The sequence below is a fragment of the Mytilus trossulus genome, chromosome 1 (genome assembly GCF_036588685.1).
Source record: "Mytilus trossulus isolate FHL-02 chromosome 1, PNRI_Mtr1.1.1.hap1, whole genome shotgun sequence".
NCBI classification, from domain to species: domain Eukaryota; kingdom Metazoa; phylum Mollusca; class Bivalvia; order Mytilida; family Mytilidae; genus Mytilus; species Mytilus trossulus.
Genome location: NC_086373.1, coordinates 98503993 through 98531945, shown reverse-complemented (window position 1 = coordinate 98531945; position 27953 = coordinate 98503993). Strand labels below are relative to the sequence as shown.

Genomic DNA, 27953 nt, shown 5'->3' with positions numbered 1-27953 from the left:
CTTAATACAAATATTTTAATCTCTATTTGACAGTGATTATATTATTAACAAATGATTGTAAAGATTGTTCAGACAAGTTACATAACTCTATATCAATAATGTCTTCTGTCAGCTGATTTTTTGTCTGTGATTTTGTATAAGTTGGGTCGTAATGATGTTTTAATAAACATTCCACAAATGCTTCCCAATCCTGCTTGTCGACCAACATTTTCCATTTTTCTACATTTTTAGTTCCACAGTGTCTTTTCAAGAATTCTAGAATATTATGCAGAGTTTCTACATCTTCTATCATGTATGGATAATCTCTGATGATATGTTTTACTCTCTCTTCCATTGGTAAATGTACACAGATTCTTGGTGCATGACACAGTTTACTGAAAAGCACTTCAGGTATGGAACATTTACCTATACGTCTACTTTCTGATTCCATATATACAGTTTTTGAAGGATCAAAAGACATCAATTTTTCCACTAATAAGGATGTAAAATATTTTTGTGATGGTTGCTCTTCATTTGGATACCGACCTAACATTGATCCTTTATGTTTGGCCAGTCCCTCCAAGTCTAATACTTGTTGACCATTCTCAGCTAACTTGCATAGTATGTGAGTTTTTCCTGATCCAGTAAGACCTGAAATGTAAAACATGATGAATATAATATGGGTCAGTCTGAACTGTTTCCCCATAATTATTTTTCAATCATGAGAAAGAAAGCCATTGTAGTGATGATTCACTGTCAATTTCCCATTTTAAAACTGACAATTTGTTTAGTCTAAGATGCATGATTTTTTTAATTAGTTGCTTTTATCTTTGAACTAGCTGTTAGGTTATTGCAAGAACTCTTTGATCTTATAGGTATTGGCATTGGCTCATTGTTGAAGGTGGTACTGTGACCTACAGTTGTTTGTCTCTGCATCATTCTGACACTTATTGACAATCATACCACATCTTCTTTTTTAAATTTATTCACATGGCATCATTTGGATCTTTCATGGAAGTGGTATGTTAAAAGACAAATATATATGCTACATGTATGTATTAAGCACATTTTATTGTATGATTGGTTGTCAAGGAGAATTTTTTAAAGTTCAATATACATGTCACACTAAAATTTTGTAGAAGGCCAGACTTGAACATGTAGAAACTTTCAGGGGTTCCAGACTTACTATCCTATTCCTACTTAGATAACACGCATACATAAAATGCTTTTATGCTTTGTGTGGTGTAACCTGCAAAAATATAAATCAAAACGCATTTGCCAGATAAGCATTCCCCAATTCCATTCTCAATTCTACATGTACTTAAATGATTTTGTACATTTATAGAAATATGTCTATACCTGTTATAACTTTGAAAGTAAATTTATCCGGAAGTATTTTCAATTCCTCTTTCACTCTGCTCCTATATGTCTTATAGCCTCCTTCAAGTAAAAACACATCAAAGCCTATCTCTGACAAAATAGTGGCAAGTGACCTTGACCTCTGTCCTCCACGCCAACAATAAACTAAGGGTTTGTAATCTTTGTCTTTATCTGGAACATGTGCATCTAAAATGTCACATATATTGGAAACTACTAATTTAGCTCCAACTTTTCTGGCTGTAAACTGATCAGTTGAATAAAGTTTTCCAACTTCATCTCTTTGTGAATTGTTCAACACTGGGAGATTGATAGCATTTGGTATATGATCTAGTTTAAATTCATCTGGAGTTCTAACATCAATAACATCTGTTGCCTCTGGGTGGTAGGGATCTGTTGTTACTGTTACTTTGCTGGCCCTTTTTACAGTTGTCAGGGTCTGTAGATGTCTATTGCTGAATACTCTGTTGTTACATGTACCAATCAATCTTCTGAAGCTCATTTTTCTTCATTCATAACAAGGAATTACCTGCTGGAAAAAAATGAGAGATAAAAATTCATGTAATAACAGAAGGCTTTCAAGAGCGTGTTTCACTTAACTGTATACATTTGCTTTGGTTTAAGAAATCATGTTAAACAAGGTTAATATCACAGTAAATAGTATTAAATACCCTCATAATGATTGAGGTCAAGTTTGGTTTAATTTGGCCCAGTAGTTAAATTAAAAACAGGTCATCCCATTGTGGTCTTACAATAGTTACTGAAGACTGTTTCTCATTATTTAAATTAGTTTTCAAGTTGTGGCCATTTGAAATTGTCTTTTTTCACAATTTTCCCATAGACTTCTATACATGTAGTCTGCCCATATCCTGTATGTTCTATTTTTTAGCCAAGGGTGTGCAAGATCATCACTCTTCGGATATATTTCAATCAATATACACAAAAAATGTACTCCATTGAAAATTGTTGCTTAGTTTAATTCTATTTGGCCCAGTACATAAGTGGAAAAGATTTTTTGTAAAACTTAGATTACAAAAATATAAGAAAAATTGTTTAAAATTGACTTTACTCTCAGATCTGTACAAATAAGTGTCTTTTTGTTGTTGGGATAAACAAGGACCCAGCCACAACCACTCTGTGTAGTATTTCTATTTGTATCCATCTGATGAGTTAAGCCTTTTTTAACTGATTTTTATAGTTCATTCTTATGTTGTACTGTTACACCACTGTCCATGGTAAGGGCAGGATTAGGATCCCTCTAACATGTTTAACCCCACCACATTCTGTATGTATGTGCCTGTCCCACGTCAGGAGCCTATAATGCAGTGGTTGCTGTTTGTTGATGAATTAAATATTTGTTTTTCTTTCATTTTTTGTACATAAATTAGGCCATTAGTTTTCTCCTTTGAATTGTTTTACATTTTTCATTTCAGGGCCCTCTATAGCTGACTATGCAGTATGGGCTTTGCTCATTGTTGAAGGCTGAAAAGTGACCTATACTTGAACTAAAGGTCACTACTTTACAGCCTTCACTAATGAACTATAGGTAATTTTAAAGCCTTCAACAATGAGCAAATAAAATTGAGAATGGAAATGGGGAATGTGTCAAAGAGACAACAACCTGACCAATTAAAAAAAAAAAACAGAAGGTCACCAACAGGTCTTCAATGTAGCGAGAAATTCCCGCACCCGGAGGCGTCCTTCAGCTGGCCCCTAAACAAATATATACTAGTTCAGTGATAATGAACGCCATACTAATTTCCAAATTGTACACAAAAGCATTTTTTTAGTTGTTAATTTCTGTGTCATTTGGTCTCTTGTGGAGAGTTGTCTCTTGGGCAATCATACCACATCTTCAATTTTATATATAAAGAGCAATAACTCCTAAAAGGGTCAATAAATAAATATGCCATCAGAATTGCCAATCCCTCACGCCATACTGCAAATGCGGTGAAGAAGTAAGCAAAGAATACTTCCTACTTAATTGTATGAGATACCATTGGGAAAGAGAAGAAATGATTTAGCTGGAGATAAAAACATACAAATAGATCATTAGACCCTACTAACACCAGCAAAGAAAGAGGCATAAGAGAGAACAGCGGATATAAAAGAATATTTAAACTGTTAAAGAGTTAAATCATTGTTAATAGCGATTTCAATATACAATTAGCCCTGAAGAAGCCTAATCCTGTGATTATACAAATTAACCTAAGTACAGTGTGACATTACTCCTTATGGGAGTAAAATTAAATAAAATTCCGCCCATTAAAAATGCACCATCATCCGCATTAGCACCAACAGTAAATAAAAAAAAATGACATACATTAAATTACTATGGTCACACTCTCAAACTGTACCAACCAGGAAATATCTAGGAGTAAATTTCACTTATGACCTAAAATAGCTATCATGTTGACGTCACTGCCACAAAAGCATCCAAATCCATCAGATTCCTTAGGCGTAACCTTCGAGAATGTACCAAGAATGTACGGAATGCAGCCTTTATCTCTCTGGTCAGACCAACACTATGCAAGTTCTACATGGGACCCTCATACCACTGAGGACATAAACCGCTCAGAACAAGTGCAAAGGAGGGCAGCAAGGTTGTAACAAACAACTACACTTATAAAACACCTGGATGTGTAAACTACATGAACTATGGTTAAGACACTAGGATGACACTAGCTAACAGACGAAGTAACCATGAACTCGTCATGCTCTACAAGATCAAGCATGAGCTAGTGGACATTGATGCCAGTTCCATCTCATGTCCAAATGATCAGAGCACTAGAGGCAAACAGCACCTACATGTATGTGAACCGGTCGCAAACCAAAGAGTATATAAGTACTTGTACTTTCCAAGGACTACACAACTTGACAAGAGAGGAACTACCTTTCAACAGCTACAACTGAAGCTCTGACAATAGAGGGGTTCCAGAGTGCACTATCCAAGAATAGTGCACCTCAGAAATCAACACCATAGACAGCAGTCAAGCGTACCTAGTTTTAAATTGTATATATTCAGAACGTTTTATTTGTTAATAATAGTAACAGAAGAATTGCTGTCTCATTCTCCGTCTTGTGAACTTATAACATTCTTTAAAAGAATCCAGTTCTTAGCACGGAAGAAGGAGAAAACTATAGTACCAAGATGGTGCATTAACAAGCAAACACAAAGTCAAAGAGACTAGTTAGTTGTAACTGGTGTCATAACAAATATTGACCTTAGGATCAGGTGTCGTAGACCTGCTGAAATATCAAACGAAAATGGAAGTTTTTTGGAGTGTAAATATATAGTCACATGCAATAAAACACCTAAAACTATTGATGTTTCATCGTACATGTACATAAAATTCGAAGTGTGTTGCATAAGGGACCGTGTGGTAGGGGAAGAGTAATGATCACAAAGTTTTTGGAAACATGTGGGTCTCACTAATTAGCGACAACAAGCGTCAAGAAGCGACAACAAGCGTCAACAAGCGACATGTGTTTCCAGACCCCACGACGCTTAAATAATAAAGATGGCAAAGCGTGGCTGAGAGTTCTACAAATAAAGCATCGAATTGACATAACAAGAGTACACTTAGAGCATAGTTTTAAGCAAATGAATCAAAATATTATATTCCATTATGCCCACTCCATATATATTTCCATTCGTTTATTCATACTTTGACTTTGATGAAAACAGATACATACATTATCTTATACATATTCTTCATATTTAAAAATTAAAAAAAGGCCTCAATCTCTTTCTTCTTCACAAATGTTTAATTTCTTCATCTACCAAAATGTTTTCTTGTCGCTAAATAGTCTTCTTGTCGCTTGTTGTCGCTAAAATAATTCTTGTTGTCGCTTCTTGTCGCTTGTTGACGCTTGTTGTCGCTACTTGACGCTTGTTGTCGCTAATTAGTGAGACCGAAACATGTAATTGTTATCCAATTTCGGTGAGTGCGTGTAGAAATTCCGCGCAAATATTTTTGTCCAAACATTGGTATCACCAGAGTCTCTGGAGTGGCCTAATCAACAAAACTGAGCTGATTCGTTTAACTGTGACGAATTGACAAAAGAAATAGTAATAATTTGATATTTATAGTCTTTATAATGTTAAAAATTATACTATTCTGCATTTTACAATACTAGTAGATTGTGGCAATTGCTTACCCCACTTCTTCTTCTTCTTCTTCTTCTTCTTCTTCTTCTTCTTCTTCTTCTTCTCCTTCTTCTTCTTCTTCTTCTTCTTCTTCTTCTTCTTCTTCTTCTTCTTCTTCTTCTTCTTCTTCTTCTTCTTCTTGGATAGTGCACTCTGGAACCCCTCTATTGTCAGAGCTTCAGTTGTAGCTGTTGAAAGGTAGTTCCTCTCTTGTCAAGTTGTGTAGTCCTTGGAAAGTACAAGTACTTATATACTCTTTGGTTTGCGACCGGTTCACATACATGTAGGTGCTGTTTGCCTCTAGTGCTCTGATCATTTGGACATGAGATGGAACTGGCATCAATGTCTTCTTCTTCTTCTTCTTCTTCTTCTTCTTCTTCTTCTTCTTCTTCTTCTTCTTCTTCTTCTTCTTCTTCTTCTTCTTCTTCTCCTTCTTCTTCTTCTTCTTCTTCTTCTTCTTCTTCTTCTTCTTCTTCTTCTTCTTCTTCTTCTTCTTCTTCTTCTTGGATAGTGCACTCTGGAACCCCTCTATTGTCAGAGCTTCAGTTGTAGCTGTTGAAAGGTAGTTCCTCTCTTGTCAAGTTGTGTAGTCCTTGGAAAGTACAAGTACTTATATACTCTTTGGTTTGCGACCGGTTCACATACATGTAGGTGCTGTTTGCCTCTAGTGCTCTGATCATTTGGACATGAGATGGAACTGGCATCAATGTCTTCTTCTTCTTCTTCTTCTTCTTCTTCTTCTTCTTCTTCTTCTTCTTCTTCTTCTTCTTCTTCTTCTTCTTCTTCTTCTTCTTCTTCTTCTTCTTCTTCTTCTTCTTCCATTTATAGTGAGATTAGATACATCAAGGATTCGTATATTTGGATTTTTTTCACTATACAAATCCTTGAATACATATATGAGTCCAAGCTTCAACACGTATACATAATATGATAAACATACAAGAGCAAGAAAAATAAACCAGTACTCTAGACCATAAAGAGAAATGGCAATTACAAAAAAAAAAGTTGCATACTAGAAATTGACCGATGAGGGTCAGTTGAAAACAAAACTTAATGACAAAAGAAATGATTTCAGCCTCCCAATTGTGCAGACTGGTACAGGATTGGGGAAATGTTCGTAAATGTCGCCAACGTCGCCAACATTCTGAACAGTACCCGCTTCGCCAACGTCGCCAACGTCGCCAACATTTTGAACAGTACCCCTGTTCGCCAACCTCGCCAACATTCTAACCTGTACCCCTGTTCGCCAACGTCGCCAACATTCTAACCAGTACCCCTGTTCGCCAACGTCGCCAACGTCGCCAACATTCTAACCAGTACCCCTGTTCGCCAACGTCGCCAACGTCGCCAACATTCTAACCAGTACCCCTGTTCGCCAACGTCGCCAACGTCGCCAACATTCTAAACAGTACCCCTGTTCGCCAACGTCGCCAACGTCGCCAACATTCTAACCAGTACCCCTGTTCGCCAACGTCGCCAACGTCTCCAACATTCTGAACAGTACCCCTGTTCGCCAACGTCGCCAACGTCGCCAACATTCTGAACAGTACCCCTGTTCGCCAACGTCGCCAACGTCGCCAACATTCTGAACAGTACCCCTGTTCACCAACGTCGCCAACTTCGCCAACATTCTGAACAGTACCCCTGTTCGCCAACGTCGCCAACTTCGCCAACATTCTAAACAGTACCCCTGTTCGCCAACGTCGCCAACGTCGCCAACATTCTAACCAGTACCCCTGTTCGCCAACGTCACCAACTTCGCCAACATTCTGAACAGTACCCCTGTTCGCCAACGTCGCCAACATTCTTAACAGTACCCCTGTTCGCCAACGTCGCCAAATCTAAACATAAAAAAGGTTCGCCAACTTAAATTATATTTGATGTTATTTAAATATAACATCTTCTTAGTTTCGCTTGTGTTTGTTACAATGCATTTAATTTAAATTAAAAAAATCTCACACCAGGGTTTTCATTATCACTGACTAGTTATTACATTAACTAAATTTCATCATTGATACAAAGACATAATTCATAAATAAATCAACATGCAGACATCTTATATGTCATGTTCAGGACAATTAGGTATTTCATAACCAACCTTTTATGGTAATATACTATACAAAACACAAAAATGTTGTCATTCCTCAAAGCTAACAAAACCTAGTTATTCAGAAGGGATATCGATATATAGATATAATCCCATAATCCTGTTCGCCAAATTCCACAATTTCCAAATGATTTTAACAAGTACATCTGTTCTACAGTTTAAGAGTCTTTCAAACAAGTACCACCTGTTTGCCTTAAAATTGCCAACATTCAAATCATTAAAAAAAACATATACCGTAAAAATAAGAATAAATAAAAAACTCATAATGACAAAATCAATACTTAGGAATATAAGGGATATATACTTGACCATCTTTTGTGAGAAAAAAAAATCATGCAAATCTAATACCATCTCTAAAAATTAATAGTTTAATCAAGTTGAACAATTGCAACCTATCCAGAAACTAAATAGTGCTACATTTTTTATAATTCAATAGCTATAGCCCATAAATAGTTTCCAAAAAGGAATACAAAAATCTTCAAAAAAAACTTACCAGCCTACTAACAGCCATTTAAACATCATTATAAAATGTAACAAGTGCCTTTAAAATAAAAAGCAGTAACTCAACAGTGAAAATCAGGTCAATGACATGTACATATGACAGACATTTATAACTTCGTAACATTATATATCTGCATAAAAAAAAATGTAAAAAGCATTCAATTCTTTAACTTTAAAATAACTATAGGCTCTAAAGAGCCTGTGTTGTTGACCTTAGTCTAAGTGCATATTCTACAGAGGACACATACTCTCCAACATTGCTCTTGTCAGATTATCTCAATTCATTACAGTTAATAACTAAATAATAGACAAAATTGCATTTTACACTGTGTTATTTTTTTTACCATGTCTGCCATCTTCATTGGCAGGCGGACAGGGTCAGAGTACATATTTTACAAAAAAAATACATACTCCAATTATTATTGTAGCCATGTCTGGTAAAATTTTACCTACAAGTTTCAGATTATATTTTTGTTAAAGTAAACCATGTAAATAGACAATTTTAAATGAACATTGTATAAATTCAATTTATATTCAACTAAAGATTTCTTGCTGTTGTGCAATACACTGTGCTGTTGCGCAATACTAAGTATGCTGTTGGGCAATACTTAGTATGCTGTTGGGCAATACTTAGTAAATCTTTTGTCAGTTTGACACATTCCCCATTTCCTTTCTCAATTTTATTCAATAACTTCTCAATGTTTCATCAAAAATTTATAAAAAAAACTAAAGGGAGGTTATCTTAATAAATAAAAATAAGTCATCAATTCTTAATAAAAACTGCTTTAAGCACTTTAAGGATATTGTCCAAACTCGGAAGCGTAAAATCTTCAATTTATAAAAACCAAAAGAAAGCTTACAACAATATAGATATAAACAATTTAAATTGACATCTTTAAGTTACTGTCCGAAAACTGGAAAATCCCCCTTTTTTTATAGAATTAAACCCCATAAATCAAAAAAGGTATACATGTAGTATAAAATTTATAAAAATCAAAAGGAAGCTCATGTAAATAGAATTAAACAATTCACCACAGTTTCTTGCAAGTTGGTGAAATTATTTTTAAGGTTATTGTCTGTAAACTGGAGAATCTCCCCTTTTTTAATAAATAAAAGTAGGAAACGGTAAATCCAGTATATCATTATAAAAAGAAAAGCAACTCACGTCAATAGATATAAACAATTTACCAAAGTTTTATGCATATTAGTTAAAGCGTTTTTCAGTTAATGTCCAACATGTTAAAAACGAACGAACACACAGACGGACAAACTTTCAATGATAAACCATAATACGTCAGTCAGGAGTAATACTTGTACAAGTTATTTTTAATTACTTGCAGAAGTAATATTAATTTAAATATATTTTAAAAATAATATTGGCTGAGTTATGTCCTCTAAACATTCAGATTTTTTAACTTTTGAAAGTAAAAAAGTCATCCTATCTTCTTTTATTAAATTTTTATAATTTCTTTGCTGTAATAGAATTTTAAATTATCTGCCCTTTGCAGGTGTCTTTACTAATCATTTAAGTGTAATTTAATAGACAATGAAAATCTCATTTGTCTGTTATCTTCAGAACACTGCTCATTTACAAGCTTCCAAGGAGCAATTTTTGAAGGCCTTGCGCAATTACTAAGATCTTTGCGCAATCAGTTTCTTTGTTGAATTAATGAGATGAAACATTGAACTCTAATAAATAAAAAATCAGCAAACCAGGGAAAAATCATGAAAGGCATAAATTTACATCTCAAAACTTAATGACTTTTGTGGGATTGTAAGAAAAATTTACTTAAACAAGTAAATTTTAAAGAAAATTAAGGGGAGATTACTCAAAAATTATTTATTTACTTATTTTTTTTACTTCTTCAAGTAAAAAAAAATAAATTGTACAAGTAGTACCCCTGACTGTAAACGGGCGTACAACAAGCATTCTGTGAGTATTGCATGGCAATGCAAAATCCCCTGCAAATTAAAAAATTCATTGTATTGGAACAAAATTGTAACTTGATTTATAACTTGTCATTGTAAACATTAAAACAAATATCAAATCAATGTATTTAAGCATGACAAAAAAAGTGTTTAAAACTGATTATTTCAGATAATTTTCTAATCCCAACAACCATTACTCTGCACAAAATTATCAGACCAAATAAAAAATTTAAACTTGAACTGTTACTTGTTATGATAAATTTATATACTAATTATCAAATCCATATATTCAAGAATGACAAAAAAGGTGAGGAAAACTGATTATTTTAGTGAATTTTCAAAAGTAAAAGGACCATAACTCTGCCCAAAATCATTACACTGCAACAAAATTCAAACTTCTTTGTAACTTGCAATGATAAAATAAAAAACCAAACATCAAATTAATATCTTCAAAAAAATGCTTATTTGGACCCCTTTTTAGGACCTTAATTCCTAAACTGTTTGGAACATAACCCCCAAAATCAATCCCAACTTTACTTTTCAAGTTTTCATCCTTGAGTTTAAATTTCATACAGATCAATTCACTTAAACTAAAGTTATGTACGGAAATTAACTATTCCTACTCATAATTTTTCTTTATTAAAGTTTTTATCTATGTACATGTTGTACATTTCTGACAAATGTTAAGGTACATTGTAATACATTAAAAGGTAACAAGAATTAAGTTGTAAAATTTAATTAACATCAAATTGGGTTTCGCGTTTTCAGGCATTTATAACCATCAACATTCTATGCCTACTTTCATATTTATAAAGTACCATAATTCTTAAACAGAAAAATAAATATATTACAAATATTTAAATTGATCACTATTTTGTAATGCAGTAACAATGGTTAAAGCATATCAATAAACATAATAAAAGCATTGGCTTATAAGTTCATTAGTAAATTGCATAAAAACAACATAAAGTGCAAATTTCCAATCTATAAAGAACTATAAGTCAAAAATAAAAATTGTCAAAATTTCAATGCATATATTTAACTTTACCATGTTTACTATTGTATTATTACTAGAATTAATACCACCATTGTTTTCCTATATATTTATGATATCAGTCTTTGTTAATTTTGTTTTTTTTTAAAGTGTGCATAATTTATTTGTGTCAACATATTCAAATAAAAAAATACTTGATATGAATAAAGTTTTATTCTGTCCAGTAAATCAGCAAAATTTCACATAAGATTTCATTGTATTTAAAAAAAAAATCACCATCACTGCACAAAGCTGGAAGAGTGGAGGTAAACAAATTTTCTCCTGTTTACAAGCTTTTAAAATTAATTTAACCATGTATCCTCAAATTTCAAAAACATTTTATAATTTTATAAAAAAACTAAATAAAAATAAAATAGTGCTATAAAACTCCCAAGATATAAGTTAAAAAAAAATTCTTAAATGAAAAGCAGGTTTATCTTGACATCATATATAGATATAGGAAGATGTGGTGTGAGTGCCAATGAGACAACTCTCCATACAAATAACAATTTAAAAAGTAAACCATTATAGGTTAAAGTACGGCCTTCAACACGGAGCCTTAGCTCACACCGAACAACAAGCTATAAAGGGCCCCAAAATTACTAGTGTAAAACCATTCAAACGGGAAAACCAATGCATATATAACTGTCAAATTCAAGAAAACATATATTTCTATCCTTTTTTTAACTTTATATCAAACAGGATGTCATAGACATGATTGATAGAAGAAGATGTGGTATCAGTTACAATGACACAACTTTCCATCCAAGTCACAATTCATAAAAGTAAACCATTATAGGTAAAAGTACGGTTGTCAACACAGAGCCTTGGCTCACACTAAACAGCAAGCTATAAAGGGCCCCAAAAATTACTAGTGAAAAAAACAATCAAACAGGAAAACTAATGGTCTAATCTACATAAAAAATTAATAGATATAAAAAGGGGGAAAACTCGCGCCAAATGTCTATGTTCCAGACCGTATGAGTATTTGGACTGATATTAGGAAGTTGGTCAAGTGTATTAGATACAAATGCATATAGCAGATCAACATAACTTAATAACGCTCAAATTAATATAAAAAAGTTCAATGGTAATTGAAATAAAAACTTTATATTTTAACTATTTCAAAAATTCACGCTAATTAAATCTGTTAATCTCTTGTATTTAGCATGTCGATCAGTAATACATTTAGTTCTGATCACTGAAATCGAAGATATCGTAAGTAAACATAATGTGGAAGGACAATTGTTTTAGAATATTTAGCAACTTTACAAAAAAATGCAAATGCAAAGGAACATGCATGAACTGCAAACATGTAAACGAAAAACAATATTACGTTACTTGTGGTAGCAAGTGCCACCTTGGGCGAGAGTACCAAAACAGGATTCAGATATACAATTAAACAAATATTTAATTTCAATTGTTCGTTTGTTCATTTTATCTATCTACTAGTAATTGTAATAATAGCAATTTGTAAAACTAAAAATAAAGATTGTGATAAATGTTTGTTTAAATTTAAACCATATGATCCAATAACATGTATGGTCAGCTCGTACTGGACCATACGCGTATACTCATACGGTCCGACCGTACGCGTATAGTCGGACCTAACGAGTATACGTATATGGTCCGGACCGTACGCGTACGGTCCAAATACTCATATGGTCTGGAACATCTACGTACCCTTTCGACTAAGATTTATGTGTTACGACATGTCGTAACTAACAATTTTGTGAAAATATTTTGTCGATATCTCATATGATTTCTGAAAATAAGAGATAACAAGCCAAAATCAAAATTTTAATCATGACCTTGACCTTTGACCTTTACCTCATTTTCTTTTTTTGGGACCAAGGACCTCAAATCAAAAGACCCTAGGCCTCTAACACTTATGGTTTTCCAGTTAAAAACGCATATCACTAATATCAAATATAAAAGGGGAAATAACTCTCATATGGAGTCTCCGGATAGCTTCGGTCAAAATTAATCAAATCATCCTGAGGATATAACGAGCAATTTGGTAAAATAAATACGGTTGCGAATATTAAGCGATAACAAGAAAAACAGTGTTTGGGGAGATAACTCTTATATGAGAAAGTGTTCGGTTAAGCAGCGTCAGTTTCAAAAGCGTATAAACTGTTCGATATGATATTCCAAAAATCTAAGCGACATCTTGCGAAACAAAAAAACAGCGAAGGAAAAAAATTAGCCGGAAAAAAATAATAATCAGAAGAAGAAAACCAATAGGTCTTTCCACGGAAAAGTGAAAAGACCTAATAAATGTGTTTAAAATTATAAACACCATTTATGTTTCTATATATGCCTTCATTTTAACTTATAAGTTCTCTAAGTTTCTATCCTTCAAAACTATAACTTTTACTCTATAAATCATGCTAAAAAATATAAGTTTTAGTGTAAATGTAACGGTTTATTTCTTCCTCTGTGATATTTTATCCTGAGGATAATTTGTCCGGGTAATTTTTTTTCAGGCATAGTATTTCACAGGTTGATTTTTTCCAGAGGAGTGAAAATCTATCTGTGTTATGCGGATAGTATGTACTGGTATATATTTGCCGTACTATATTTCACAGAACCGTGTAAAATAGAGTTCCATTAACTACTATGTAAGTTATTCACAATCAATATATACCCGACTATAATTATAAAATGTTTCACAAAGGTAGACCAAATTTGCATAATTTATCAAAGGGAGGTAATTGTGAGCTATTTAAATTTTAAAGATATTAATATAATATATTTCTAAATCTATTTTATAGTGAAATTTTTCATTGAATCTTATTTTTTATATATTCATTTATATTAAAAGATAACTTACAACTTGATTTAATAAGACAGATAACATTTCACAGGTAAAAACTATCCAGCTGTTGAACATGCTTTTGTTCCAATATATTGTTCTGCTATGATTTATCTGATTTCCATATAATCAACAACTACATCTCTATCCCCAGACAAAACTATTTATATAGTTAAAAACATCATCATAAGCAAATTCTTCTATTACTGTTTACAGTAGTAATGCAACTATATTTCTACCTTACTTTTAAATTTATATTTGTACTAAGACTGGAGCGGGCCCCCCTTAGGTCATCCAACGGGCCCCCCTTAGGAAAAGTTCTGGATCCGCCACTGAAGATTAAAGATTAAACCTTATGTTTCAAGGCTAGTTTAAAAGCCAAAAAATACTAGCAAAATAAGAAAAGAAATAAATAATAATTTTAAAACAAAAACATTAATTTATTTTATATTAACCAGTTTACTGTCGTCAAGGGGGGTGGGGGTTTTAAATTGACAAACTATGCATTAAAATGGGAACATTTAGTTGGACCCTCCCCCTTTTATCCTAGGTTGGCAACCCCAGTCTTCAAGCTTAACCACAAGTCCTACGGCATTGGTTGTAAAATTGCTCTCGGGCTTGTAAAATTCTCTCTACAAGCCAACAGAATCCAACTAAAATTTTCAAAAAATTGAGTGTCTGGCTTGTGGACTCAAAAGTTAAGTGTGAACAGGTGAAGGCTGGAACCCCCCTTTTAAAAATGTCTCATTTCGTCCCTGAGTGGTCTGATAGTATGATAGTAATAGTAGTAAAAAGGAATATTCTTATAAGTTAAAACATGCTAAAAACTCTAACTTCATGTTTTTGACCATACAGTTAAATCAGTCTTATTGTATGGCAGTGAAATATGGGGTGACATTAACTTTCACAAACTAAACACTCAAGGGGATAACTATTTCAAAAAAACTATGTGGAGACCTGGCAGTAGAGAACGCTCATTTAAGCTTTTGTAAATTTATACTTGGAGTAAGTAAAAAAGCAACAAATATTGCAGTTATGGGTGAACTGGGCAGATATATACTCTATTTTTGAAGGTTTTATTAAGTTAAAAAAACTATTTATGCAAAAAGATGCAATCAAAATATGATTCAATATGGCAAACTGAGCTTAATAATGATTTCAGAGGCAATAAATTATATGGTAACAAGCTTAGAACTTATAGACTTTTTAAAAGCAGATTTTGCTTAGAAAATTACCTTTTGCAGGAAAATTTTAGATATAGACATTATTTAACGAAATTCCGTATCAGTGCTCACGATTTAGAAATTGAGAGGGGAAGGTACAAAAATCTAACAGTGTCAGAACGTATCTGTAAATTGTGTGGTACTGAGGTTGAGGATGAAATTCATTTTCTTCTTCAGTGTCAAAAACATTCAAATATTAGTTTCAACTTTTTAAATAAAATAAAACTACGGTTTAAAAATTTTATTGGTTTGGATATTAAATCACAATTTATTTGGCTAATGTCCTCTGAAGATATTTTCATACTCCAGAAACTCAGAGAATTATTGGAAAATTTATCCTCATATAGGAAAGTTTCCTTAAATGATATATATATATATATAGTAATGTCCAGTGACCCCCCTTTTTTAACCTAGTTATATTATTAAACACTGTGCTTGTTGTATTCTTCTACTTGTCTTAATAATTTTTTTTTTTTTTTTTTTTTTATAACATTAATTTTGTGTCTTAATCATATTGAATCACTTGTAATCATTTGTATGTAATTAATGTTGATTGTTCTGCTCCTTGTGGGCGCTTTGATTAGCAATAAAATATATTTGAATTTAAATTTGCTGGTCATGGATATTCGCAAATAATTTAAATTAAAAATACAGTATGTGTCAATGTGATCACCTTTGGCTTTGTACTCAAATTTAATTCAATTTTTTAGTAGGTATTTAATGTTTGAAACTTACAAAAATAACTTAAGGGACATACTGTTTACCATTTCACAGCATTATAATGTTCTATAGCATCAACATGACCAAGTAAGACTCAATAAAAAGTTAGCGGTCAATTTCCAGAAAAAGTTAGAGAAAACGGATGTTGACAACTTGTGTATTTCCAGAGACAAGGACGGATACATAAGGCCAAAATCCGAATTTAATTTTTCACCATAAAGTTATAATAATATATTTATATCTAAATTTAATGTTTTCAAACATGCTAAACAAAACATAAAAAATATTTTTTGCAAACTGTGCAAACAGTAAATAAAAAATAATGTTGGTGAATATAAAAAGATACAAAAATAAATGTTGGCGAACTTGGCTAAGTTGGCAAACTTCAGTAAGTTGGCCAACATTAAATTTAAAACAATGTTGGCGAACTTGGTAAACAATAATTATTATGATATGTTAAGGTTGGCGAACAATGAAGTTGACGCACACTTGGCGAACAGTAAATTTATGTTAGTGAACAGTACAGGTTTCGTAAAGGTTGGCAATGATAGCGACACTGGTGAACAGTAATGTTTTCCTGAATGTTGGCGACATTGGCGAACAGTCATTAGTAATGATTTCGTAAATGTTAACAACGTTTGCGACATTAACGAATAGTAATGAGTTTGTAAATGTTGGCGACGTTGGCGATGTTGGCGAACAGTATAGATTTCATAAATGCTGGTAACGTTGGCGACGTTGGCGACATTGGCGAACAGTAATGAGTTTGTAAATGTTGGCGACATTGGCGACGTTGGCGAACAGTATTGATTTCATAAATGTTGGCGACGTTGGAGACGTTGGCGAACAGTAATGAGTTCGTAAATGTTGGTGACAACGGCGAACAGTGAATGAGTTTGTAAATGTTGGCGACGTTGGCGAACAGTAATGAGTTTGTAAATGTTGGCGACGTTGGCGAACAGTATTGATTTCATAAATGTTGGCGACGTTGGCGAACAGTAATGAGTTTGTAAATGTTGGCGACGTTGGCGAACAGTATTGATTTCATAAATGTTGGCGACGTTGGCGACGTTGGCGAACAGTAATGAGTTTGTAAATGTTGGCGACGTTGGCAAACAGTATTGATTTCATAAATGTTGGCGACGTTGGCGACGTTGGCGAACAGTATTGATTTCATAAATGTTGGCGACGTTGGCGACGTTGGCGACGTTGGCGAACAGTAATGATTTCGTAAATGTTGGCGACGTTGGCGACGTTAGCGAACATTTACACAATCCTGTACCAGAATGCAATTGTGAACTATCGTCTATGTAGCAATATTCCAGCAGCTCCTGTATACCGTGCATGTATATCACTTGATACGATATCCCCAGGCTTGTATTTCCTATCATGATATTTTTGATAGAATAGTGCTGCTGACGTTATGTATATGTACTTTATGTTGTTCCCTCACCATTTTCAAATGAATAGAACTCGGGAACTAGATCGGTTACCGTCCAACTTAAATTTTTTCGATTTTTCATTATCTTTTTAAAAATTCTAGGTGCATACAATTTCTTTTAAAAATCGCCGGACAAGCCATTTACACACCTGTTACCTTAACGGACGCCATCACGAGTTGGTTGACTGTTATCGAATAACGCTTTCATAGATGATATCAAATATGTTCCTTTATTTAATTATGTCGTATAACAATAATCCCCTTCCCTTTTCACGAATATAACCTACATAATATAAGACTCTTTACCGCGGGTTTGTAGCAACATGAGCAACACAACGGGTTCCACATGTGGAGCAGGATCTGCTTACCCATCCGGAGCACCTGTTTTTGGTGGGGTTCGTCTTGCTCAGTCTTTAGTTTTCTATAAAATTGAGAATGGAAATGGGGAATGTCTATTATGCATGTCGAGTCTTGTATACTATATTTTTTTTCAGTTTTAGCCCTGGCGTTGCCAGTTTATTTTTTATCTATGAGTTTCATTCTCGGGTATCTTTCGGTCCCTCTTTTATTTAAGCCTCACAAAAGACGAACTGCATTACGCAAAATATAAAGGTAAATTAAAACAGTCAAAGAAAAGCATATCATAGCACTTGTGAGACCAAAGCCGCTTGTCTGAATACAGCAGCTGCGTCTGGGACCCAAATACCAAATAAAAAAAAACATAGACTTGCGGTGGTCAAGAGCAGAACAGCTTTGTACACATGCAAAGATACCACAATCGTAACCAGATCAGTCACTGAAATGCTGCAAACTGACTAGATTTGACAACTCTTGAGAAAAAGCGAATCGAAGATCGAATATATCATCTTCAACAAAATGATACCGTCTTGTAGCCATACACCGGACAGATCAACTTACACAATCCGATACAGGAACACAACAACGATCAACAACATTCACACATTTATTCTTTCAGACTTAGCACAGACAGAGACATATAATACATTGTATTATGTCTCTGGCACAGACCACACAAGAGAAGATATACCGTGAAATCAACTTTTACGTCCACTTGTATTTTTGTCCATCTGATGAGTTATATATAAGCCTTTTTCAACTGATTTTTATAGTTCGTTCTTATGTTGTACTGTACGTTATACCACTGTCCCAGGTTAGGGGGATGGTTGGGATACCGCTAACATGTTTAACCCCGCCACATTATTTATGTATGTGCCTGTCCCAAGTCAAGAGCCTGTAAATTCAGTGGTTGTCGTTTATTTATGTGTTACATATTTGTTTTTCCTTCATTTATTTTACATAAATAAGGCTGTTAGTTTTCTCGTTTGAATTGTTTTACATTGTCTTATAGACGGGCCTTTTATAGCTGACTATATATGCGGTATGGGTTTTGTTCATTGTTGAAGGCCGCACGGTGACCTTTAGTTGTTAATATCTGTGTCATTTTGCTTCTTTGTAGATAGTTAACTTTTCTCATTGACAATCATGATCATACTGACCACATCTTCTTTTTTTTATATAGCAATCTCTCTCTCATTTTACCAAATAACAATACTCCTTCTACCTGTCGCTGTACTACCATGACTGTTTACGAAAACAGTCCAATATATGTTGTCAAAAAATATCTAAACATTTAATTTTAAACAAATTCTACACTGTACATGTATATATATAGTTTTAGCGGTAACCAAACTGTATACTACGGTACAGAAAAAAGAAATTACGTTGGAATTTTTATTTTGAATTGTGTATATATATAATTCACTGTCAATAGAAACAGAGACATGTCTCTGATAGAAATTAGATCCCACGCACGAGCAGCATAGTAAAATCAGTGACCGGCACGTAATCGTCAGTATGTTGATCAGATGGAGTGAATTAGATGAACCAGAGACATAAAATACTTGTATTATATGTCTCTGGATGAACTATATAAAGAAAAAGTATTTAATTCAATTTTGGCGCGTTTTTTATTCGATTATCTCCCATTCATGCCACGAATTCAGCATCCGGGCGATTCGTGTACCGGAAATTCATATATTTTGACAGCATCTGCATCAGACAACAGATCGATTTTACTATTCCAAACAGGCTGAGAAAACTAAGAAAATTTACGATGTAAGATACCAATAGAGTAATAATTTTTGGTTTGATTTAGAATTATAGAAAGATACGATCTTTTATTGCCAACACATCCATAATTTTCTAAGGCACCTATACAAATCCGTGCCATTCGATCAGACACTTGTTTCTATCCACGAGAAGGTCGACTATCCATATAAATAGAAGAACTTCTCGGCCACTTGTTTCTATCCACGAGAAGGTCGACTATCCATATAAATAGAAGAACTTCTCGGCCACTTGTTTCTATCCACGAGAAGGTCGACTATCCATATAAATTATAGAAGAACTTCTTGGCCACTTCTATCAGAGACATATATACACAGAGATTGGCAACTGTAACAGTGGTCAACGAAATCTAATCCACGTAACGCATCTCACGAGACTTTAACGAGATCGCCATATTGATTCTATCACGACAAGTACACCACCACGCTTCGATTTTTATTTCACATCAAGCATTTCAAAACAGCATAATGTAAGTATATATTTCCAATTTCTACTATGAATTACCCTGTTTTATTCAGTTTGCAGTAGTTATTATTTAAAATATTGAGACGATTAACGTTTTATTGCAGTATTTAATAATGGTAAAAACTGGGCCGAGATGCATGTTATGGAAATTTTTAGCACGGTCGTAATTTTTATCAAAACATTTTCATTTGAAAAGGAATAAAACAAATTGCGCGATGAATTACTTTCCCCAGACATATTGAATTTGCATGTAGAGGTTGTTTTTATCATATTTTCACCCACTTTGATGCAATTTACAATTAAAAATCAGTATTATAGATGACGGCCATGTTTATTTTCTTTAATATCAAGACAGACCCCTGTCCATGACTACAGTTTAAAACTTTTCCATCTTCAGAGAATAATTGTTCCCAGCACATTATTTTTTTTCCTATGACATACTGAATTTGCATATGGAGGTTGTTTTTATCATATTTTCACCCACTTTGATGTAATTTACAATTAAAAATCAGTATTATAGCTGACTGCCATGTTAACTTTCTTTAATATCAAGACAGACCCCTGTCCATGGCTACAGTTTAAAACTTTTCCATCTTCAGAGAATAATTGTTCCTAGCTCATTATTTTTTGTCCTATGACATACTGAATTTGCATATGGAGGTTGTTTTTATCATATTTTCACCCACTTTGATGTAATTTACAATTAAAAATCAGTATTATAGCTGACGGCCATGTTAATTTTCTTTAATATCAAGACATACCCCTGTCCATGGCTACAGTTTAAAACTTTTCCATCTTCAGAGAATAATTGTTCTTAGCTCATTATTTTTTGTCCTATGACATACTGAATTTGCATAAAGAGGTTGTTTTTAACATATTTTCACCCACTTTGATGCAATTTACAATTAAAAATCAGTATTATAGCTGACGGCCATGGTGGTTTCAATATCAAGACAGACCCCTGTCCGTATACACTTGATACTGTAAATTCAGAAATTATTGCATGCATTTATTATTGATTTTCTCATTTTAAACTGAAATGCGATTTTAATTTTTACAACTTCTGTTAAGAATCCTGTTAAATTCATTCAAAATTTTTCAAAAAGTGAGTTTTAAACTCTTTCGCATTTTTCGCAATAATAAAAACCTTGCATTAATTTCTGAATTTACAGTAGACTTTTCCATCTTCAGAGAATTATTGTACCCAGCACATGCATTACTTTCCTATCATGACAAACTGGATTTGTGTATAGAGGGTTTTTCATTATTTCCACCACTTTGATGACATTTACAATTTTATATATTTTTACAATCAGTATCTGACAGCTTTCTCTTTTTTAACAGGGTCCTGCTTGCTATAAAAGGACAAAGATGTTGATCAAATTTACCTGTCAGTGCAGCATACAAGAGATATAATATCATACATGGGCTGAATGTAGGACTCCCAAGTCTTTCTGATTGAAAATAAGACTTCCTGGCAAACAGGAACAACTAGTGATGACTTTTTCCAAAAAGTGACGGCACAGTCATGTTGTGGACTGATTACTACTATCAATGTGATACTTAAAACTAACAATGGTTATGTAAGAGAGAAAAGTACATGTGCTTATCCTGACTGTAAAATGGATATAAAAGCAAATAAATATCTTGTGTTCAACTTCATTAGTCTTACTAGAACACACCCGTGATATCACGGGTCCTGAATTAAAGTAGATAACTATGCGCAAGCCTTATTTTAGTATTAGTATTGTCATCTGATAAAGTCATGCTGATTATAAAATACACAGTTTTCTCTGCTTTCAAAATTTCTGTTTGAACCCGTCGAACTGGAACTTATCAATAATAATTATTTGGAAAACAAAAGGTCCGGGAATGGAGTATTTTTTAATCAACAGCATTTTCCTATATTAGTTATAAATAAAGTTGAATTCTTTGATTCACTGTTTTCCGTCATTCCTGCTAACAAATTGAAAACTGTACCTATACGCCTTATTTTTAGTCCAGATTTTTAGTATTCGTATTGTTATCTTAGAAAGTCTTACTGATTAAATGATTAGTAGTGTCAACCCTGTGATTATGACCCGTGTATATAGCATATTAATCCTAAATACACTGTTTGGTGGTGCGCCTGTCAGATGCGGAACGTACAGATAAGGTAATAGGTAACAGGTGAATTTACTATTGGTATCGGTATCGGACTCGACCCGGAACTTCTTAATTATTGGCAATATTGATTACGCGGAAAACAAAAGGGCCTGGAGTGGTGTAATTTTCAATCTACACCTTTGTACTATATAAGTTATATATAAAGTTGAATTCTTTGATTCGTCGTTTTTACGTGATGACGGCTGACAAATTGGACCTCGTAATTTTAGTATTATAGATTTATGTTAACAAAATTTACATAGTTTTTACAGGAAACAATACATGTAGATGTATAACAATATGATGTAGTATGATTGCTAATGAGACAAGGATTTACATGTATGACTATCATTAGAAGGCCACTCTATTCACAAATTCCTTCCTCTTCATGGAAAGTAACATATGTAATTGTTTACATAAAATGACAAAATGTGTAGGAAAAGAAGCAAGAAATGTTCACTCTACTTCTGTACACTAGTCGCTTACATTGGTCACCATCTATGTTTGTTTCAGTCCTTTAAAAAAATGTCAATGGTGCTTATTTATATTTATCTGTTGTGCTGTGTTGTTTCAGTTTTACATGTCCTCATTCTGTGATCACTATTTCACCTCTCCTGTTTTGAAAAAAATGTTTATGCTAATATTTTCTGCAATAAGTTGAAAGGCACAGATGCTATGACTAAACAGAAATGTGAGGTATAGATGGTGAAACATAGAATGAGACAACAACCCAACGACAACAATATTCTTTGCACATTTATGAATGTTTAAAAATTCTTGTGAAGGTCAAAAGCACATAACGTGTACTTATATTATATCCATGGTACATGTATGTACCTATTGATGCATTCCGTCCTAACTGACATAAGTTGTGGGAAGAGACCAAGCAGTTGATATGCTTATAAAAATCTGATATTAAAATGAATTCCTGTATAACAAATTCCGGGAATGAGACTTTTATTTAAAACAGATGAGATATTTGTGGTTAAGGTTTAAACAGAAGCAGCAGATGTCAAGGGGCAAATCAAAAAGTACAAGGTCCTGTAACACAGAGGAAAAAAAATATCAAATGAAATGAAAATAACTGCACAGAAAATTACCTTGAACAACATAAACCCACAAAAGATCAGATAAAACTTGTGCACAATTTTAAATCTTTCTAATTTCAAACTCAAGATTCACTGTGTATATTTGTCTCTGGAAAGAGTAAAGATAAGAATGTTGAAATACTCCAGTGGTTTATGAAACAAAACATTGAAATTCTACAGTTGAGCAGGAACATATATAATAACGTAAGATATATATACTGTTCCCAGAGTTGAGCAGAGCATTTTACTGTACTTATGAAACATATTGTTTTTAATCAAAGTCTGTGATATTAACTTGAAGTCTTTAAAAAAATACAAATAATGACGGATTCATATTCAATATTTCATGGCAGCAAAAAATAGTGATTTCGACAACACTATAATGTACGTTCATTGAGGAAATTTACGCAAATGTTCCATAAATAATTTTATTTTAGGTCAATCGACAATTAAACATTATAATTAAATTAAAACAGATATAAATTCAGTTTCTCACGAGACAAAATTCGGCCACAAAATTCTACTGGCTACATATTTTTATATATATGACCAGAGACATATAATGTCTCTGATATGACAAAGTTGCCTCATTTTTTTTTTTTGACATGTTAAAGGGAAAATTCACGATTTTTTACTTATGGTTTAAATATGTTCATTATGACATAATATATATATTCACAAAGTTTTATCGCTATATGTGCAGTAATAAAGGAGAAATTCAATAATTAATGAAAAAATATCAACTACTTCCTGTAGGTCGTGACGTTTTCTCCTGATTTTTGCATGCCGGGATTTAAAATACAATCATTAAAAGTCTTGGTTTTTAATCATATTTTAACGTAATCGTAAGCGCGCCGATGACTTATGCTTTATCTAATAACCATCCGATAATAAGAAGATAAAACGCACAGACGTTCAATTGTACTCATTCGTGAGATAAATTATCTATGTTAATCGTATATATTCGAATTATTTTTGTAGACAACACAAAAAGTTATAAATTTATTTTTAATAAATGCATTTTCGGACTGATAAGGTGAACAAATTAAAGTACAATAATCTGTAAAGACAATATGTTGGTGTACTCTTATTGCCCTTTTACTATATCTGCTATGACTAGGTTTATACGATGTGTGTATTCACGGTTTTGTGGCAATACTCGTAGATGGCTTGTTGAAAGGTAAATTGTTATTTGCACTTCGGTATTTAACCACGCCTCTAGGGCACACCTTGCCAGGTGTGACTGTCTATTCGGATCAGTGGGAGCATTTAATACACACATTAAAAATACATATTCAAGTTGGTGACAAATAAAAATTGGTCGCCGTGGAATTATTTAATTATATTTGGTGCTATTATTTATTTGAATTCAAATAAGTTAATTTACTTAGAAATACACAATTTTCGGTTAAAGACGGGAAACTTTATTCATATGTCAGAATGAAATGATATACAAGTCTTGTCCTTGATTTATGTCTCATAAAAAAGGGGGACTTAGAAATTAGAAATAGCTTTACTAAATCAGTTTTATTTGTCTTTATTAGGCGAAAAAATCATGTACGAGAACACTTACATTTAGACTTTTGAAAGCCATGTATTAATTGATATCTGAAACTATCTGAAGATAACTCTACCGAAGCGGAATATAAAATGTACGAATAAAGAAAAATTACTTTTGTACTTAAGAGGTTCAAAAAGTTGACAGGAAATTTAAGGATCTTCATGGAATGGAATCGAAAAACTACGAATAGATATTCTTTTCAAGTGTGAAAAACGTCAACCAAATTTATTCATAATCGGGAACGTCCTTATTAAAATCTGAGACTACTATAATGTGAAAAACGTCAACCAAATTTATTCATAATAGGGAACGTCCTTATTAAAATCTGAGACTACTATATTAATCGTCGTCTCCCAACGTATATATATACTTAAATAATTATTTGACCAACGATGTTTAAAATTAAAAGACAACGAATTTAATGTTATCTTTTCCTATTTCTGAATGTTATTATAAGTCTGTTCAACTTGCAAGAATACCCCTAAAGCGGACAAATATCCGACAAGCAGTTTATTCTTTAAATTGCTGTCATTGAATATCAAGAAAGAAAATAAATCCCGAAATTGATACTCAATAGTTTTCCTAGAAAATATTCACATCCCTTGGGTATTATTAGTGTACGTCCAGTTGCATATATTTTACATGAATGTTGGAACAATTGTGATGATGACGAATTTCGTCCTTTATTCGAGAACAATCTAATTGATATATAAATCTGTGAGTTTACTATGTTCTTAACTTCGATGAACCAAAGCAAGTTATAAATTGACCTGTATTTAAATCAAATTGTTTCTTTTTTTTCTTCTTCTTCTTTTGGTATACAATAGTCTATCGAATTCGTTGATTACATACTGTTGGCATACGTGGACTAGTCTATTTACAAAACTTTTACCACAATTTACACAAAATGTATGTTTCTTTCTTATGTTCAATGTATACATATTTTAAATTGCGCTACTGACTATAGTTCCGTAACTTTCTACCCAGGCGTGTGTATACACGAATCGTCGACAAGTGCGCACATTTTTTTAAATCAATAATTCTGGTATGTTCCAATCTGTCCTAAACTATTGACAACGAGTATATATTTCATTTTCCCAAATTAATCCTTGAAAAAATATGTAAATAGATTTGTATTTCTTCAAAAAAATAAATTTGTATTATTTTTTTTTTATAAATAATATTCTTTACACCAGAAATGTTATTTATAAACTAGCGTATGAGTTCAGCAATGACTAGTATATTATATCACTTTCGGACACGCAAGACAAAACTGTGTATTATACATGCACCTCATAGCTTAAAATGGCAAGTTATAAGTTACGGTCGTGTACACTGATCACTACCTACAGAAGTGAAACGATGCATGAACTTGCAAGCCCGCCGGACAGGAAATCGATTGAATACCTGCACGTGTCACCTTACACCCCTTCCAATACCTTTGGGAGTAATACCTTTAGCCATGTTTGTGATCAGATGAAGGAAGATCCGAATTTATTTAAATAAAGTTTATTACTTTAAAGAATTATGAACGAATTAGATTTTCGAAAACAATTTCCACGGAACACTTATTTATGATTTGAACTTTGACTTTTTAACTAATTACAATATTTTCAGTTTAAAAATAACAGACTATATGGTTATTTAAAAAAATAAGACCATTTTCCGTATCAAGTTAGTCAGTCAGATAAAACAACCGTACGATTGACAAGATATCGACACGCAATTACGACTACATCGTTAACTGTAGTTTTGTTCCTTTGCGGTTTATAGACATATCGGGATTTTTCATCGGAGAAGGTGACAAGATGGCGGAGCTCAGAGAACTGATAATAAAAATTTTAAATCGATGGTGATCTCTTATTTAGCGGAATTAAACATTAATATCTATAAATTTGAGCATTTTTATACAGAATGGACATAATATCAATTTTTGATTTTTTTGCGAAGTTTCCCTTTAAAAGACTCTTTTTGTTTTCCTGATTGAATATACACTATAGTATTGCCGAGTGCTTCTGTTAAAATAAAGTTCTGGTCATGGTTAAAATAGTATGTCAGAATTTGTTAATCTTTAAAAAACAATTGCCAAGTAATAATCCATTTAGAATTCACCTCCGGTAATATTCAGGTGATCGAAGGACAATAAATTGCGTAATCGCACACCTGTGAATCAACAATCACAACTCTATTAAGGACCTAATTACTGGAAAATCGGACACACACAATTTCACTGTGTAATTAAACAAACTATTGCAAATTTAAGATATATGCCGTACCGAAAATTTTCTTGTAATAACAATTGAGCATTACCAGATTTGAAATTTTAATTATGAAATGCATATCATATAACAATATTTTTCTCAATAAATGCTGAAAGATAAATATAACATTCAAGTATTTTTTATTAGAAAAGAAATTATAATATGATCTGATATAATTTTCCCATTGCTTTTCTTGATTATCTATCGAGGTTATTCATCCCCGACTTGATTGCATGTTCTAAATTTTATCGACGAGAATCTCATTCTGGGCCGCGATCTTTAACGGGATTTCACGGAGTTGCCAATCTCTATGTATATATGTCTCTGCTTCTATTAACATGGATAGTCCACCTCCCCAAGGATAGAATTTAGAAACAAGTGACTGTGCATTCAGCATTCGCAAGACAATTATTGAATTACAGTAATAAATTATTAATTAAATTGTATCTTTTTATTAGAAGATTAATATTTTCTATTTTAAGAAATGACTTTAGCGTTTCGCATTGCTGCAAATCATGACTGAAGGAAAAAAATAAATAAACCTTTCAAGATGTCATAAAAATTATCCTTGTCTCATGGGTATTCGACAATTTCGTGCTATTCAGAATGCATTGTGACGTCTCAATTTCCATGAAAACACATGCATTACATGATGCAAGAAAACGTATGATCAGATGATATTTTGGACTAATTGCCACCCTGTTCCATACCAGAAATCAAACAATGTCATTACACCAGCTGCAATACACGTTGTCGCTATTTGTCCAACACTGTTACACAGGCACTTGTTTCTATCCACTTGACTGGACATCTGAAAAGGTCATTTAAAATTTCGACTTCACAATGTTCAGTAAATATCTGACGCCACAATGGAAAAGTGATTGTTGTTTGACATCAATAGTTCAAGAGACATAGGTAAATTCTCACGTCATTTGCAGGTCAACCAGTTCATATTTCCAAATAGTGATAAGGTGTCCAAGCAGTAAAAGCTGTATTATATAGTGTAT

General features: G+C 32.9%; 2 protein-coding genes across 12 annotated transcripts in view; one reads left to right on the top strand and one right to left on the bottom strand.

Moving 5' to 3' along the window:
• Positions 1 to 27507, bottom strand: LOC134692776 (tRNA 2-selenouridine synthase-like). Of its 11 annotated transcripts, none has more exons than XM_063553395.1 (3): positions 27489 to 27507; positions 1339 to 1888; positions 1 to 630 (listed from the first exon to the last, which is right to left on the bottom strand). In XM_063553395.1, the coding sequence occupies exons 2-3, from the start codon at positions 1856 to 1858 to the stop codon at positions 23 to 25; spliced, it is 1128 nt and encodes a 375-aa protein (XP_063409465.1). In that variant the 5' UTR covers positions 1859 to 1888; positions 27489 to 27507; the 3' UTR covers positions 1 to 22. The 11 variants fall into 11 exon arrangements, with proteins under 11 accessions (XP_063409465.1, XP_063409419.1, XP_063409428.1 ...); XM_063553349.1 differs by lacking the exon at positions 27489 to 27507 and adding an exon at positions 5518 to 5560; XM_063553358.1 differs by lacking the exon at positions 27489 to 27507 and adding an exon at positions 5518 to 5560 and having other exon boundaries at positions 1339 to 1885.
• The window catches only part of LOC134692823 (ras-related protein Rab-3), a 44497-nt gene continuing 35839 nt past the window's right edge, over positions 19296 to 27953 (top strand). The window contains exon 1 of the mRNA XM_063553432.1: positions 19296 to 19414. The gene's annotated coding sequence lies outside the window, so the exon portion shown is untranslated. The remainder of the gene's footprint in view (positions 19415 to 27953) is intronic.